The sequence below is a fragment of the Lepidochelys kempii genome, chromosome 13 (assembly GCF_965140265.1).
Source record: "Lepidochelys kempii isolate rLepKem1 chromosome 13, rLepKem1.hap2, whole genome shotgun sequence".
Lineage (NCBI taxonomy): Eukaryota > Metazoa > Chordata > Testudines > Cheloniidae > Lepidochelys > Lepidochelys kempii.
The window spans coordinates 23,439,597-23,452,248 of NC_133268.1; the positions used below are offsets into that span (position 1 = coordinate 23,439,597).

Here is a 12,652-nt window from a genome sequence, read left to right on the forward strand (position 1 = left end):
ATATATCACATTGGTAGATGTGCAGGTGAACGAGCCTCTGATAGTGTGGCTGATGTGATTAGGCCCTATGATGGTGTCCCCTGAATAGATATGTGGACACAGTTGGCATTGGGCTTTGTTGCAAGGATAGGTTCCTGGATTAGTGTTTTTGTTGTGTGGTGTATGGCTGCTGGTGAGTATTTGCTTCAGGTTGGGGGGCTGTCTGTAAGCAAGGACTGGCCTGTCTCCCAAGATCTGTGAGAGTGATGGGTCATCCTTCAGGATAGGTTGTAGATCCTTAATGATGCGCTGGAGAGGTTTTAGTTGGGGCTGACGGTGATGGCTAGTGGTGTTCTGTTATTTTCTTTGTTGGGCCTGTGCTGTAGTAGGTAACTTTTGGGTACTCTTCTGGCTCTGTCAATCTGTTTCTTCACTTCAGCAGGTGGGTACTGTAGTTGTAAGAACGCTTGATAGAGATCTTGTAGGTGTTTGTCTCTGTCTGAGGGGTTGGAGCAAATGCGGTTGTATCGTAGAGCTTGGCTGTAGACAATGGATCGTGTGGTGTGGTCTGGATGAAAGCTGGAGGCATGTAGGTAAGTATAGTGGTCAGTTGGTTTCCGGTATAGGGTGGTGTTTACATGACCATCGCTTATTAGCATTATAGTGTCCCGGAAGTGGATCTCTTTTGCTCTAATAAATTTGTTAGTCTCTAAGGTGCCACAAGTACTCCATTTATTATTTTTATTCAAATACAAAATTTGAAATGGATTCTTCTGAGGGTTACCCCCAAAGAAAAGTTAATTCATGCTCTGAGGATGGTGACATGGAGTTTTCTGGTGAAGGAAGTTTCATGCTGGTTTATTCCCCTGCTGGTGTTTGTTTAAATGCAAATTGATCTGTTTCCTGTAATCTCTTCCCCTTGCCATGATGCTGAGTAATTATCTCCTCCCCTTGTTGGCCTTATACTCCTATTTACCTTCTCTGTAAATTGCATTCCCATTGTCTCTTAATGTACCTCCAAAATACCTTCCAGAAACCACATTCCTTTGTCTTGGGTGGGGTAACTTTAGCCCTGCGTGGCAGACACACTTTGATAACATAATGTCGAATATGTTTGTAATTTTGAATTTGTCCTCCATACATGATGCAATAATTAAGGCTGCGACTTTGTCACAGAAGTCATGGATTCCGGATTCCTGCGCCAGGCGCACAGGCCGCTGCTGGGGCGGTCTTGGGCTCCCGCACCACCACTGCATGACCCCACTGAGCAGGAGAGTTTGGTGTGGGAAGGGGTTGGGGCACGGGATGGGGTGAGGCGGGCTTTGGGCAGCGCTTACCTGGGGGGCTCCCCAGAAGCAGCAACATCTCCCTTGCTCAGCAGCTAGGTAGAGGTTTGGCCAGGCACCTCTGTGTGCTGCCTCGACCCAGAGCACTTGTTTTGCAGCTCCCATTGGCCAGGAACCACGGAGCCTGCAGGCTGAGGCAGCATGCAGAGCTGCCTGGCCATGCCTCCGCCTAGCACCTGAGCGAGGGGGATGTTGCCGCTTCTAAGGAGCGCCCCCCCCAGGTAAGTGCCACCCAGAGCCCGCCTCACCCCGTCCTGTGCCCTAACCCCCTGCCCCTCCCACACGCAAACTCTGCTGCTGCTGTGGGGGGAGGCGCGGAGCCAGGTAGGGAGCCTGCTGGTCACTGCCCACCCCTCCCCCAGCACCAGCGGGGGTCCCGGGCTGCCCGCCGCTGTCCTCCTTGAGCACCTGAGACGCCCTCCCCCAGCACCCGCAGGGCCCCCGGGCAGCCCCCGCCCCACCCCCAAGTTTTATTCACTGGTATTTTAGTAAAAGTCATGGACAGGTCACAGGCCGTGAATTTTTGTTTACTGCCTGTGACCTGTCCATGACTTTTACTAAAAATATCCATGACTAAAATGTAGCCTTAATAATAATATCAATGATCAGTATGTTGTTCACTTTCTACTGATGTCTTACATGACACCTTCTAGATACAGGTTATGACAGTAGTGAGCTGGGATACATTGAATGGGTCAGACCAGCTGAAACTCACTACCAGATAACAGTGAGTCCCTTGCTCTCTTGCACTGGGATGCTGTTAAGGTCACAGTATGCTGCAACAACTGTCCCCTCTATGCTGCAGCAAGGTATTATACTATGCCATGGTAAGGGTTGACTTTAATGGGCCCCACTATACAAATTGTCACTTCTTGGTATTGGGTTAAACAGTTGGCTCATCACATCCTTACCTATGGCACTAGAAAGTTAAAAGGTAAGTAAATGTGAGAGATGTGGTCTTGAAATCATCTATTAACCTTGTACTACTGAATGTTTAAAATTGTAAATGAAGGGAGGGCATGACAGTTTGCACAATGAAGCGAAGGTTAACATTTGCCATATGAATTTCTACTCTTACCTCCTATCTGAACATCTGGTTTTCAAGCTCTGTAGCTAGGAAACAGTTATTGTGGTTCAGACCTGAGTCCTCATGCTCATGCCTGAAATGCCAGATTGCTGTTTAAATTCTTAAGTCATGAGGCTGAATCTAAGGTAACAGGCCTAACTAACAGCAGCACAATCAGAGAGAGAGAGAGAGAAAATAAGATTTACCACCCCCCTACACCAAAAAAAAAAAGAGTGGGTGTTTGATATCCAGAAGTCATTCCTGGATACCCTAAAGCAAATATAGAAATCTAATGTGCCAGACATTCATTTTGTTTTTTGTTCTTCTTTCCAGAGTTTATATAAAAAGCACTGATGTAAATGAAATAACATAATAAGACAAAAGTATTTATTTGGCTCTCTTGCCCTCAGGTGGTTGTTCCTTTGATGAACACTACAGTAACTGTGGTTATAGCGTGGCACTGGGGACCAATGGATTTACCTGGGAGCAGCTCAACACGTGGGAAAAGCCAACTATGGATCCAGCTGTCCCGACTGGTAAGTATGGAGCAGGCAGGACAGGAAAGGCCATTGACTGAATGTTTGTATTTGGATGGGATTCCCTGTGAGAATTTTTCTACATGTGAGCTCTGTGCTGACTTGTATGGGTTGGAATTCATCGATTTATATGCATCTGGCTTTTGTGTTAAAAATAACCAAGTAGAGGAATGCATAACAATTAGAAATGGGGAAAAAACTGGGGCAATTTGGCACAACAGAGACATTTGGCATTTTTTTGTCAGACCATGAATAAAGTGTGTTGGATCCATTTTATTTCAACCCTCAGTTGTGGAGAGAGGTGAGTTTCAGAAAAAAATGGTCCAGGGTTTGGTCAGTCTTTGGACCTGATCCGGAGAGAAGCAAAGTGCTTTTTTCCCCAATTGAAGCCAGAGGAGATGAAGCTCAACACCTTGGAGGTGCTCAACACCTTGTAGGATCAGTCTCTTTGGGAAGTTCAGGGATGTCAGACTTTCTAACAGCTCATTACACTTTAACTCTCGTGCTGTGAATTAGCAATCCGTGGTGTTTGGGTATACAGTATAAAGGTGACAAATGCTGGGTCCCTGTGAAGGATGAGAGTATTCTAATGGGATAAACTGGACCTGGACCCACCTGACTAGTCTTGGGTTCCAGGAGACAAATTATGTTCCAGTATTTGAGAATGTCAGCAGAGATAGAGACTAATAACATAAGTTAATGATTTATCAATGGGTACAGGCATCCAAGTCCTCTGTTTTCGAGGACATCTAAACTGGAAGTTCTTCTCTGGAAAGTGGTCTGATGCTTCAGCATCACTCCCAGAAGTACTGCTTCCTCTTGGCAGTTAGAATTTGGTAAGCTGGGCTGTCAAATAAGTTATTTCCCAGGGAATAGTGATTTTTGGGTGTTCAAGTTGACACTTTAAAAGTACCTGATTTTCAGGGAGTGTTCTGCAGCCACCTTCTGAAAATCAGCCATGTTAGATGTGTAACATTTGACACCCAAAATCACTGATCACTTTTGATGATTTTGGTCTCTGATCCATTTTGCCAACACGAGAAGTCATTGTTTCTACTTACTGCATTATATTTGGACAAGGTAAGCATGAGAAAAATGGGAAAACTAATCCAGAATGTTGTCCAATTGAGGGATTTTTATCCCTGCAGTGATTAGAATGAGGGGGACCACAGCTCCCACTCCTCTGCTAGAGGAAGAGTAAGGTCCCCAACAGCTCCTTCTTTGGCTGGTACAGTCATAGCTCCTCGTTGTGTTTTAGTCTACTTCAGTCACTGGTGTTGAGGCCAATTCTCATCTCTGTACACAGTTGTTGCCATTAGAAAGTAAAAATGCCACAGCAACCACAATGACTGAGCAACTCCTCCATTGCTTCCAGTTTTCAGTTATGCCCTGGTTGTGCCTTGTTTTCAGTTTAGATTGGAAGCTGTCTTTTAGTGTCTGTACAGCACTCACCACACCTGATCTTGGCATGCTACTGTAGTACAAATAAATTGTGATGCCAGATACAGCAGTTTTCCCATTCCAAATGCAAGGAAATATTGCTTTATTTTGGATATAACTGTGCATAATTGTTAGTAAAAGTAGTTAGTAACTTTCTCCTGGTAAGCATGCTATGCAATCATGCAAGACCTATTTTCAATCTCAGACACTTAGGCTTTGGCACCCTAAGTGGGACATCTTGTTCTGTACTCATGCTGGAAAAGTTGGGCCAAGTATCTCTCTACGTATAGACTTACACACACTGGGGACCTGTATCAGTCCATTTATAGATAACATAACCCTGAATGGTGCGTGCATGTCCATGTACACAAACAAACTAACCTGTACTACACCATGGTATTTTGAATAGCAGAAGAAAAATTAGTACTATACCCTTGTATTTTTTGTTGCCATGATGGTATTTTGGGCCATGTCCTAGCTTTACAGCAGGAGGTGCCACATTGTGTAATCTTTGGAGGCATCCAGAGTCCATGGAAAGAGTGACTTTTACCAGATGGGTACAAGATTTGTTCATCAATAGCACTTTTTATGTCTGCTCTCATGCGGTGGCAAGGTGTAGCGCCATTCTAGTTGAGCCTGCAGCAACATTGCCGTGATTAATACTGTTTTTCTGTACATTCTGTGTCTGGTTTCCCGACCACCAGCAGGCCTCACTGATTTCAGCGGGAGCTGTGAGTGCTCTTCTGAAACAGATGCTTAATCTATTGTGCTTTTTATTTCCATGCTGACACTCGGCTACCAGGGTCTCCATCCAAAGACAACTTTCTGCTCTTTATTCTTGGAATCAAAATGCCCCAAAAGATTCAAATGCTCCATCATCAACGTTAAAGATTTTTGACATTTTATTTTTGATCATTACTAGCAAATAATATTGTTGGCCATGAATACTGTGATAAATTGCCCAAGACTGGAAACAAAGGGCTAAGTTAATTTGAGAATTAAGACCCCAGATGTTGGTTGTTTTATTAAGTAAATAAATGTTATCTTTTAAAAATCTGACTGAGATAAGTCATGGGCTACCCATCCTCAGATTTAGGTAGGACTTCTAGTCCACCTCCTTGTATTGTAGCAGGAGAGATTATAACAAAATCTTCCTTAACTGATGGATGTCTAATCAAGCCTTAATATCCCCAGTGAGGGGGAATTTGCTGCCTTTTTGCAACTTGTTCCACTGACTATCTGAGTTATAAAATTTTTCCTACTACTTACCCTGAATTTTCAATTTTGTGGCTCCATCACATTATTTCTTGTTCTGTTCTTGTTGACTAGTGCGAACAATCACTTTACAACCTCCCTTTATGTTCTATAGACAGTTAAGCCTCCATTTCTCAGGACTCAATGTGACCCAGTCCTTTTAATCTTTCCTCACACAGTATGTCTTATTTCCCTCCCTATGCCCCCAAGCCTGTTTCCATTGCTCTTGCTTTCCTCTCCGCTCTCTCCAGTGTATGCAATGTCTTTTTGGAATTGTTGCCCAAAACTGAACCTTGTTTACCATGCATTTATTCAGTACTCCATAGGGGAGCACTGGCAGGACAATGGTTTCAACTCTATTCTACATGCATTGGCCACAGAAAACAAGCCTATTCTATTGCTTCTCCTTCTCTTCCAGTGCAGGGTGACATGCAGTCTCTGCCCCCTCCAACCTCCCTCTCCCTCTTGAGTACTAGTATTAGATGGTGCTGGAGGAATACAGTCCTTGAGCTTATGAGATGCATGCGTACACCTCTCTCTGTGTGTTTCTTAGAGGCAAACATTTCTGTAAAAAAAAGTGTCCTGCATTATGGTCAGCCAGGCAAAAATAAAAGCCTTTTACCAGACTGCGACACTTGCAGCATTCCCAGCACCTTGGACATGTCTGGCCCAGTAGCTGCTGAATCATAATAATAATGAAAGTATTTAACATTTTGTGGGTTCAAAGCGCTTTACAAGCATTAACTAATTAACTCCAGTGAAAACCTAACCAGGGCTTATTAGAGTGCGGTAATTACTTTAATTGTATTATGTACGATTCCACCAAGAATACAGAATCAATATGGCATGCACTTCTTGCAGCAGTGTCACATTGTTGACACTGATTAAGTGTTAGATTTGCTATTACCCCCGGTTCATTCTGTGGAGCTTTTACGTTCTCCTTTGAGTGATTATGCACATATACATTCCAGTACTGGTGTGTGTGCATCCAATGCCCATGAGTCAGAGACTTTTGCCAGCAGTACCACTAGGCGGCAAGTGCCCCATATCTCTTTGTGTGCCCATCTGAGGGCATAAATGGGACAAGTCTGTCACCTTCCCCTCAGTTCCTTCTCACTGCCTGTTACAAAAGCTGGAGTTCCGCATGGTGTTTCCTTCAATTAGCCAGCGTTTCAAAATTTCCCCACCAGGACTAAAAATCAGAGGGATTTATGCCTGAAAGTTCGCCTTCTGAAAGAGGCGTTGCATCCCATGTCAGAACTGAGTCCCGACCATGATGTAGCGGATTCTGAATCCATGACAAGCACCCCTTCAGCTCCCCACAATTCAAAGTGAAGGTTTGATGCTGACAAGCACTTAAAGCCTTGGTTTTCTCCTAAAAGGACTTTCAGTAAGTCCTCTGGTACCTTTTCAAGGCACCACAGACAGCATTCACCGGGCCCATCTGAGGTTTCACTGTAAACTCATGCTCCTTCGGGGCTATCGAGACCAGTGTCTTCACCTTTACCAGATCCTTCTTCATCATTCCAGTCAATCCAGTCTATTTCAGCACCGCCAGATGAACACTTACCTTTTTTGGTGTTCTCCACTCTGTGGGCTTTCTTGCTTGCAAAAGATCTTTTTTGTCTCCTCCTACCAGACTCTCCATTGCTACAATCAACTCTGGTTAGGGGAACTTCAGTGTCTGCAGCCCCGCCTGCATGAGCAGCACCTTTGGCATCGTCAGCAGACAGCAGCATGTCTCTGCACCAGCATGCCAGCAGCGCTCACCTCATTGGCATGCTGACTGCTTCGACCTTTGCTTTTTTTGGATCCCTGGGTGTCTCCCCTACCCAGATCACCTCAAAACAATAAGGGACCTCTCCTCCCTTTTCTGAAGAAACTTATATTTCTTCTTTGGACTCTGAAATGGAGGAATCTGCATCACCTTCATGATCTTTTAAATCCTCTTATAGATCTTGTACTAAGGTTACAGGTCCTAAGGATGAGGAGTGGTTTTCTAATAAAGACGCACCAGTATGGTGTCCCTCACTATGGGTGTCTCAGACATTGCAGTATCCCCCATGGCCTTATTGGTCTTGGGTTGCTCTGAGGCTATCTAGAACGCCATCACAATCACAGTCTAGGAGGTCTCCCCCTCAGGTTCAGGATTCTGTCATCATTCCTCCACCCACTGAATTGGACCCTGTGGAGGAAGGAGAAATAATGGAGGAACCCCTAGACGTTGCCCCCTGTTATTTCATCATCTTGGCCAAGTGAAGCCATCACCCCAGAATTGACATCTGCCCTCCAGGGGACTTCAGTGTCTTTCAGGACCTGATTAGGAGAATGGCCACTTCTCAGCCTGCGCTCTTAGGGCTTGTGCAAGAAACCCTGCACAGCTTCTGTGTTGTTGTACAGATCCCTGGCCTGGGAAGGGTTGTCCACCCCATTAATGAAGCTTTGCTAGAGCTGGTGAAAAGTCTTTGACCTACCCCGACCTCTGTACCACCTATGGCCAAGTTATCAAGTCCCTCAGCAGCACTTTGATTTTTAACCAACAGTTTCTGATATCTTGGTGGTTACGGCCGCTAATGAGCAATCTGAACAGTTCTATCCTAAAGCTGCTCCCAAAGACCAGGCTTACAACAGACTGGATTTACATGGCCAAAAGGCGTATTCCACCACTGCTTTTCAAAGAAGAGTGGCCAACATCAAGTAGTCCTGTCGAAATATACCTTTATTAATTTCTTTGCAATTTCTTAACATGCTGAAACATTGCCAGAAGAATGAAGGGAACAATTCCTGGCTCTGGTTTCAGAAGGGCAGCTGACAGCCTGAACATCCCTTCAGGCAGCTATTGATACCACTGATATGGCTTTGGATTCAAAGGCCACCACCATCTCCATGAGTTGCTCTTCCTGGCTGCAGGCTTCTAGCGTTCTGAAGGAGCTCCAAAAATGATGAAAGATATTTGCCCTTCGCAGAGTCTGAACTATTTTTTTCAAAAAAAGACAATGTATTCACCCTGAAAGATTATGCCATCACTCAAACCTCTCATGATGATACCAACTGCAGCATGTTGGCATTACAGTTTCTCTTCAGATGATCCCAAGTCCCTCCACCTTTTAAGGGAACTGCTAAGTCATCACCTGCAGTGGAATGTATGTGAACACAGTCAGGCAAGGGAGAAAAAATCGTTACTTACTTGTACAGTAACTGTTCTGATTTTTCCACCTTCCCTGCTGCTTTAGACCTAAGCTACACAGCAGTGCGAAGGAATGAAGAGTGGAGAGGCTCATGCTCCGCCTAGTGGTTCTGCTGGCAAAAGTCTCTGACTCGAGTGCATTGGGCACAAACAAACCTGCAGTTGAATGTGTATGTGCACAACACACCTCGAAAAACTAGTGTTACAGTACAAGTAAATAACTCAAACAGATTCCCCCATGGGTGTCAATCAGCATCACTCCATTAAGTCCAGTGGACCCTATCTGAGGATCTGCTCCTGTGTTCCTAATTATCCACTTCCTGTAAGTAAGTTGGCCCAGAAGAATGGATCTCCTTTTGTCTCTACATGCATGCTAATTTCCTATAAATATAAATATTTGCCCATTATCACAACTATTGCTGGTTGATCTGCTTTTGGATTTTAAGAAGTAGGAATCCTATTTGTCTAGGAAATAGAAGTCTAGTTTTATTTTCTAAAGAAGTTAGGTGAAATATTTGCACCAAAATTTAAGTGCTCAGAGTTGAAGCATTTTCACGTTTTGTTGCAATGTCAAAATTGGTCTGAGTATTTTTTCACAATAAATAGCCTATTGTCTCTGAAAATGGGACTCATTGTTGAGCAACATTGTCTTCATAGTGAAAATGGGCATTTTGTTTTCTTTCTTTAAGCCCAATTTCCGCTTGTAATTTGACCAAAAAAAAACAACAACAAATTTTGGAATGTGCAGAAAAGAAGGAAGCAAAATTGCAGGAACCAATACTGTTCTGCATTTTTCTATAGTTTTTGTTGTTGTTTGGCAAAACCTTAATATTGGGCCGTATTTTAAAAGTTTGGTTTTGGAGCTGCACCTGCAAAAAACGTTTTCATTTCTTTTTGTCACACTGCAAAAATAGTGAGCTGTTTTGTTGTCTGTTGCTTTTCCTCCAAACTGGGCTTCATTCATCACACTAGTGCAGTTTGTGTCCCCCTACAGCAATGGCAGCTGCTTCACCCAAGGGGCAGATTCATCCCCATAGAAAGGCACACAGCGTTTGCTGTACCACCTTCCCCTTTGGATCCTGATGCAAAAGGTAGCTTTAATGTGAGACTAGGTCTCTGCAGAAATACTATTATTGGGAGCTGCCTGGAGGATACTCTGATTCGCTGCAGGGCTAGCTTAAAGCAAGCTAGGGTATGGCTACACTGCGATAAAAAACCTGCCGCACTGAGTCTCAGAGCCCAGGTCAGCTGTCTCAAGTTTATGGAGTTTGGGCAACAGGGCTAAAACTTGCAGTGAAGATGTTGCAAGGTGTCAGAGCCAGGGCTTCAGCCCAAGCCTGAACGTCTACACTGCCATTTTAGAGCCCTGCAGCCTGAGCCCTGAGAGCCAGAGTCAGCTGACTTGGGCCAGCTACAGCCATGCCGCAAGTCTCTTATTGCCGTGTAGATGTATCCCTCAGTACATCCTCACATGAGTCCCCTGTGCCTCACCCCTCATTTGGAGTGGCAGAGGCCTCCCAAACAAGCTGCTATGTGGCACAGCCTGCCACTGCTCCTCTTTGTTCCGATTGGGCCTCTCTTCTTCTGTGAGAGGAGGAGACTGGAGAAAAAGCTTCCTCCCCTCTGGTGTGGCAAAGGTAGGGCAGGGGTACCTCTCTCCTCCCAGAAGGGCAATTCTCCTGTTTGAGTGACAGTACATGACTTTCTGGGCTTCTACAGGGAAAGCACACATCAAGGCGATCGTCCACCAAGGCTGCTCGAGTAATCACCCAGTTGGAACACTCAAATGTGCAGTTCACACATGTGATTACATACCATCACATGCACGATTTAGAGCCAGCAGAGAAAATTTTCCTTTGATTTAAACCCCACTGGCTTCATTAGCATTGAGTGAGGTTTAATTTAGGAGAGCATTTGGTCCATTAAGTCGTCTTGCCTATCCCCATATAGAGAGTCCATTCCATTGGATTCTAGTAGGATATACCATATCTTTTGAAAGCTCCCACCCAGCCCTTCCTGCTGGGGTTATCACTTCACACTGGTGTCCACTGGCAGATGAGGAGGAGGTTCTTCACTGGATGGGAAACTGGTGCTAGGCAAACTACATACATAGTACATCTAAGCACAGTTCATTCATTTGTTTTTGCCTTTTTTCTTCATGCTGGATTGATTGGATGCCAACAGGAGTTCAACACAACATTTGTACTTTTCAAAAGTAATGCAATATAAATTAACATTTTCTCATGTCTGAGTATTAATTCTTGCTTACAAGGAATTCCACAAACAAACTTGTTAAAAGAAAAAAATTAGAATCCTACTGTGTATATGATGAATCATGATGCAATTTCTCATCTGCAACGGGGAAAGAAATCTGCCTCGGCTGTCTGTATGTGGTGTGGTTTTTATTATTATTTATCTTTTTCAAGGGAAATTACTCAGGATGAATCAATTTTTCCCCTACCAAGTAAATACATTAGTTCACAATTTTGATATTGAAATAAAAATTCTCAGCCTTGAATTCCAAGCTAAATTGGATTTCTCTGGAAGCACACAGCATTCACTAATACAGGGACAAATTCTCTGCTGAAGTAATTTGGCACAGCTCCATCTAAATGGATGGAATTGTGACAATTTACTCCAACAGATAATTTGCATTTTACTCTCTGTTACTAGAGTCCCATCACTCTCCCTGTAAACCTTGTTTGTTTTCTCTTAGTGCCCCACCTCCCTTTACTTCCAGCTGGGAATAAAGACAAGTGGCATTTAATTCACAGACATCTTCATTAGCTAACATTAATGGGCTAACTTAAAATTTCAGAAGAAAAATCCTCTTGTCTCTTCATCCTGTTGTGTTTAAGTATTACAGGCATTCCCAATGAATGCCTGCTGAGCCCTTTGCCTTTCATACTGTGTGCTGTAATCGGTACAAAGGGCCAAATTCACAGCTGGCATTTAAGTCATTGGCAGTGTGCATGTTCTTGCCAGCAGTGAGTTTAGTTCAGTGGTTATCTGAGAGAATGAGCAAACATATTGTGTGCAGTGTTAAAGGCTTTACTGGCATGGATTTCAGATGACCAAAGGAGTTTCAATAAAAAATTGTGTGCCAGTTTACCATGTATTCTACAGAAAAGATATCTTCTCTGGTGTTTTTAGGTCTCTCCCCCTAAATACTGGTACTTTATGTATTTTTCACCCTCTAAAGCCAGGTTCTTCTAATACATAGAGTTCAGTAGTGCAGATCCTAGAGGAAAGGGGGAAAAAAGTACAATATATTGTAGAAACAATATTGTTTGATTAACCCTCAACCACATTAATGGGATAATATCATACCCAGTGAGCATATATGTTACCATAACTCATGAATGAGTGGCCTTCCAACTATGCTGTTTTAGGACATTGTCACTGAAGCACGTGTACACAATTCAGAGAAAAAAATTTGCACGAAAGACATTTCTGTATCAAAAAAACGTATGTGGGGTACATTTGTACAAATGTGTTGTACTGTTATCTAATATATTTAGTAGTTCTGTATACACATTTGCTTCTAGTGAGAGTATCTTGTACAAGAATTGTGATAACTATGTCTCCTTCCCTAAGCAAAAGCTGGTTTTTTACGTAAATGTAATTTGCATATGCTAATGTATTTGTGGGGGTAATCCTCAGGAGCATATATGTTACAATAAATTATGGATTAATGGCCATCCAACTCGCTGTCTTAGGACATTGCATATACTAATTGATAATGCATTGCAGTGACAGCGGTTGCTGCATACAGTCACCCTAAGGTACAAAGTACTCCAGAGAGCTTGGTACCTTAAAATCCAGGCTTTTTAGGTCTCCTCAA

The 12,652-nt window shown here is 43.6% G+C and overlaps 1 protein-coding gene across 2 annotated transcripts in view; it reads left to right on the forward strand.

Annotated features, from left to right (window-relative positions):
- The window catches only part of PTPRT (protein tyrosine phosphatase receptor type T), a 734,376-nt gene that overhangs the window by 194,252 nt on the left and 527,472 nt on the right, over positions 1-12,652 (forward strand). For both annotated transcript variants that reach the window (XM_073309805.1, XM_073309804.1), the window contains exon 2: positions 2,802-2,927. In XM_073309805.1, coding sequence (XP_073165906.1) covers positions 2,802-2,927 — 126 coding nt within the window. The remainder of the gene's footprint in view (positions 1-2,801; positions 2,928-12,652) is intronic.